This window comes from Sinocyclocheilus anshuiensis, unplaced genomic scaffold (genome assembly GCF_001515605.1).
Source record: "Sinocyclocheilus anshuiensis isolate Anshui unplaced genomic scaffold, SAMN03320099.WGS_v1.1 scaffold2171, whole genome shotgun sequence".
Classification (NCBI taxonomy): domain Eukaryota; kingdom Metazoa; phylum Chordata; class Actinopteri; order Cypriniformes; family Cyprinidae; genus Sinocyclocheilus; species Sinocyclocheilus anshuiensis.
In genome coordinates, this window is record NW_015537929.1 from 766,706 (window position 1) to 770,644 (window position 3,939).

At 39.2% G+C, this 3,939-nt stretch overlaps 1 protein-coding gene across 1 annotated transcript in view; it reads right to left on the minus strand.

Moving 5' to 3' along the window:
* LOC107658105 (REM2- and Rab-like small GTPase 1) overlaps positions 1-3,705 on the minus strand; it is a 6,084-nt gene extending 2,379 nt beyond the window's left edge. The window contains exons 1-4 of the mRNA XM_016446549.1: positions 3,565-3,705; positions 3,261-3,413; positions 2,665-2,789; positions 1,586-1,722 (exon numbers count right to left, since the gene is read on the minus strand). Coding sequence (XP_016302035.1) covers positions 1,586-1,722; positions 2,665-2,789; positions 3,261-3,413; positions 3,565-3,670 — 521 coding nt within the window. The 5' untranslated portion in view covers positions 3,671-3,705. The remainder of the gene's footprint in view (positions 1-1,585; positions 1,723-2,664; positions 2,790-3,260; positions 3,414-3,564) is intronic.
* Positions 3,706-3,939: the final 234 nt, after the last annotated feature.

Here is a 3,939-nt window from a genome sequence, read left to right on the forward strand (position 1 = left end):
AGATTAAAGTTTGTCGATCGCGCGTCTCCAGTGAAGCTGAACTCTCCTCCTGTCCGTATTCAATTCGCACGGACCGTAGGACCGACCGTCACAGAACACGCGATCATGCAGGTCACAGGCACACTTCACAAGATCTCAACTAGATTAGACTAATGCTTTGTCCAAATACCCACACTTGCAGTCTTTGCCACTTGAGAGAGTGTGCGCGCGACAGGAAGTAAGTGCGCAAGACTGTCCCAGGTCTTCAGATAAGGTTTGTCCAAGCAGTTGCTATATTTGTCCCTACATTTTTGAAAAAAGTCTCAAAAGGGGCGGGGAAGTCGCTAAATCTAGCTACAAAGTAGCTAAATTGGCAACACTGGCACTGGTGATATTTATTTTGTACAACATTTGCAACTGCTTTTCATCACTTAATTAGAAACAGCTGCAACTTAAACTGTCATCTGTTATAGGCACTACTGAACAGATATTTAGAAGTTGATTTTAAAATGCAAAGTTTTTAAAATTAAAATAAAGCTATGCAAACACTTGCATTTTTACAACACTATAAGTGTGTCCCATACGGTAATGAAAAGTTCTACACACACTTATGGTCTTCATCCTCATTTGAACACTTGGGCAGGACAAATACAGGACATACGTCATATAAGTAGTCAAGTGGTCAAGTGCAAAGACCGCAAGTGTGGGTATTTGGACAAGGGATAAGTCTGCAAGGTTTGTGAAATTAAATGTTCATTAGTCATTCAAAGATTTGTTTAAATTATATAAATGCGTATTTGCGGAATGCTGACGGCAAACGAGAAAGTATTATAATGTTTGCCTTTAATAATATTAAAGCAATCATTTTTGTATACATTTTAATTCCTTTGTTTAACAGTTCTATCTGATTATTAGATAGACTTCTATCCATATTAGACAGAACTGAATGACAACAGCGAACAAGAGGGAGAATGTGAGCACTGTGTGCTCAGGCGCTGCCGCAGCCGTTCTCGGCGCCGTCAAAATAAAAGTCCCGCCTTGAACACATCGGCCAAAAAGAAAAACTTATCGGCTGATGCCGATATTTGAAAAATGGCAGATATCGGTCGATATATCGGCCTTGGCGATATAACGGTCGACCAGGAGATTCTCCTGACTTGTGCCTGTCCACAACTTTATCCCAGAGATCTTTTGACAGTGCCTTGCCAGCCATAGTTGATTGTCTGCTTCAGTTGCACTACCAAGAACTGAAATGCTCTAGGAAAGCTCTTTTCATGCTGAGTTAATCAAAATGACCACAGCTGATCACAGATGAAAGTCAAATGGCTTTGTGTGTCATTGAGAAAGTGATTAGCTACTCCTGATTGAGTTTACAAGTCATTTTTCCAACTCAGTGATTCTGTTTTTTTTTCTGACATGTTGGTGTTATATCTTTCACTTAGATGTTATAAGTTACAGCTGGATAAAATAAAAACTGTGTCCGTCTTCATTTCAGGCTGCAAAGCAACAAAATGTGATTATTTTAAAGGGAGGGTGATTCTTTTCTATACCCACTGTACATTTGAATGTAAATGTCAACTAAATGCTGTTAACTGTTTAAGGATACTTGGTGCCAACGACCAGTTTAACCACTCGATCTGAAGATTCTGTGATCCGTGATATCTGATTTGAAAGATCATCAAAGGAGCCACGATCAGTGAAGGAGAACAGGAAAAGGATTGCATCCACCTGTTCCTTACAGGACTGAAGAGAGAAGAATGATGTCATATATTAAACATCATACCATAAAATGATACAGTGAAACAGAATTTGTGGATTAAAGGGACAGTTCACCCAAAAATTAAAGTTTTGTCATCATTTACCCTCAAGTTGTTCCAAACCTGTACGAGTTTCTTTATTCTGTGGAAGAAAAGAAATGACAAAAGAAGATATTTTAAAGAATGATGGTAACCAAAGAGTTGCTAGTCCCCATTGACTTCAGTAGTATTCAATAGTCCATACTATGGAAGTAAATGGGGACCAGAAACTGTTGGTTACCAATATTCTTCGGAATATCTTATTTTATGTTCCACAGAAGAAAGAAACTCATACAGGTTTGGAACCACATGACAGTAAGTAAAAGATGTCAATTTTTGGTGAACTATTCATTGCTAAAACTGCTCGGTCCTGCAGATTTGCTTTATACAACATTAGAAAGATCAGGCCCTTTCTTTCAGAACATGCAAAACAACTCCTTGTTCAAGCTCTTGTTCTGTCCAGCTGGACTATTGCAATGCTCTCTTGGCAGGTCTTCCAGCCACTTCTATCAAACCTCTACAATTAATCCAAAATGCCGCTGCAAGATTAATCTTTAATGAGCCGAAAAGAACGCATGTCACACCTCTGTTTATCAATTTGCACTGGCTACCAGTAGCTGCTCGCATAAAATTCAAGGCATTAATGTTTTCCTACAAAACCACCACTGGCTCTGCACCCATTTACCTAAATTCATTACTTCAGAGTTATGTGCCCTCTAGAAGCTTGTGTTCTGCAAGTGAACGACGCATTATTGTGCCATCTCAAAGAGGCACAAAATCACTTTCACTGACGATAAAAGCGTCTGCTAAATGACTAAATGTAAATATAAACCATACCTTTAAGGGAATGTAAGTAACTAAAACTGTGTAATGTGATGGAGATTCTCACCGGTAACATGTGGTCAAATCTTCGTATTGCACTTTCCCCACAATCCCAAAGCTCAAAGCGGAAAAACAGCACACGACCACTCTCCTTTACTCTTACAGGCCAGAAGACCACTGTTGTCTCTATGCCTATAAGAATCAGATGCAATGACCACTGATGTTTTTTATTTGACTATATTAAATTAATATACTGACAATGACGCGTATACTGACACCTATCTGTGTGGATGTGATGAAGCATAACTTCAAAGCTTGGAGTTGTTGTCCAAAGCTGTTATCAATGCAATTGTATACATTCAAATAACATGTTAGCAATATATCTGTCATCATCCATTATTAATTTATTCTGCAACTAAATTTGTATTATAATAAACGTGTTATGTGGCTGGTCAAGTTATCTCAAGACCGCCATGAACGGGTTGAATGGAATCGCGTATTTTTATAGGTCACTGATATGACTGGAGTCTTCATCTCACAAGATGTTGAGTTGAGATGTTTTTTAAACGTATTTATTAAAAGTACTATAAAACAATTATTTAGCAGAAAGCCTTTTTACAATAAAAATTGATTTAATACATTTTAAATGTGTGGTTTGTTCACCTGTGGTCTCATAGTGCATTTTGGGGAGATCGAGGCCAGCGAGACGGGCAGCAAGAGCGCCTTTCCCGACTCCAGTTTTCCCTGAGATGAAGACCTTGTAGCGAACGATGTCCACATTCATATGAGGAGGCATTATTGGTGCTTCTAAGAGCCCTTGGTATATAAAAACCATTAAATGTAGCATTTTATATGTTAGCTATAGCAAATACTTATTTTGCTGTTCTTTTCCAAAATGAACAAATACCTGGCCTACGATAAGAAACAAGTGACGCCTAACTGCTGTATCCATGGTGATCATCCTTACCAAACTTTCGCCGTTTCTTATTATGTAGTATTCTGCTGAAAAACTCTCTGCTGTTTGGACATCGGTGCCAGTCCGACACAATTATGGATCCAGGTGGGACAGACATTTTAATTTAGCGAAATTAGATAAATGAAAAGACGAGTGTGCTTTTTATTATGTGATATGAAGTTACTTTAGCTGCGCGAACGTGAAGCCAGCTAGGCTAACCACAGGGTTGCCAGGTTTTCACAACAAAACCCGCCCAATTGACCTATCGGTCAGCCCCTCCCCTCGAACGCAGATGAGCCAATGGCAGTCGAGTATCAGTTGCACGGGGAGCGGAATTCGGACATCTGTAGGTTTCAGCGCCGTAGAGAAACATTGGAAGATTCGAAG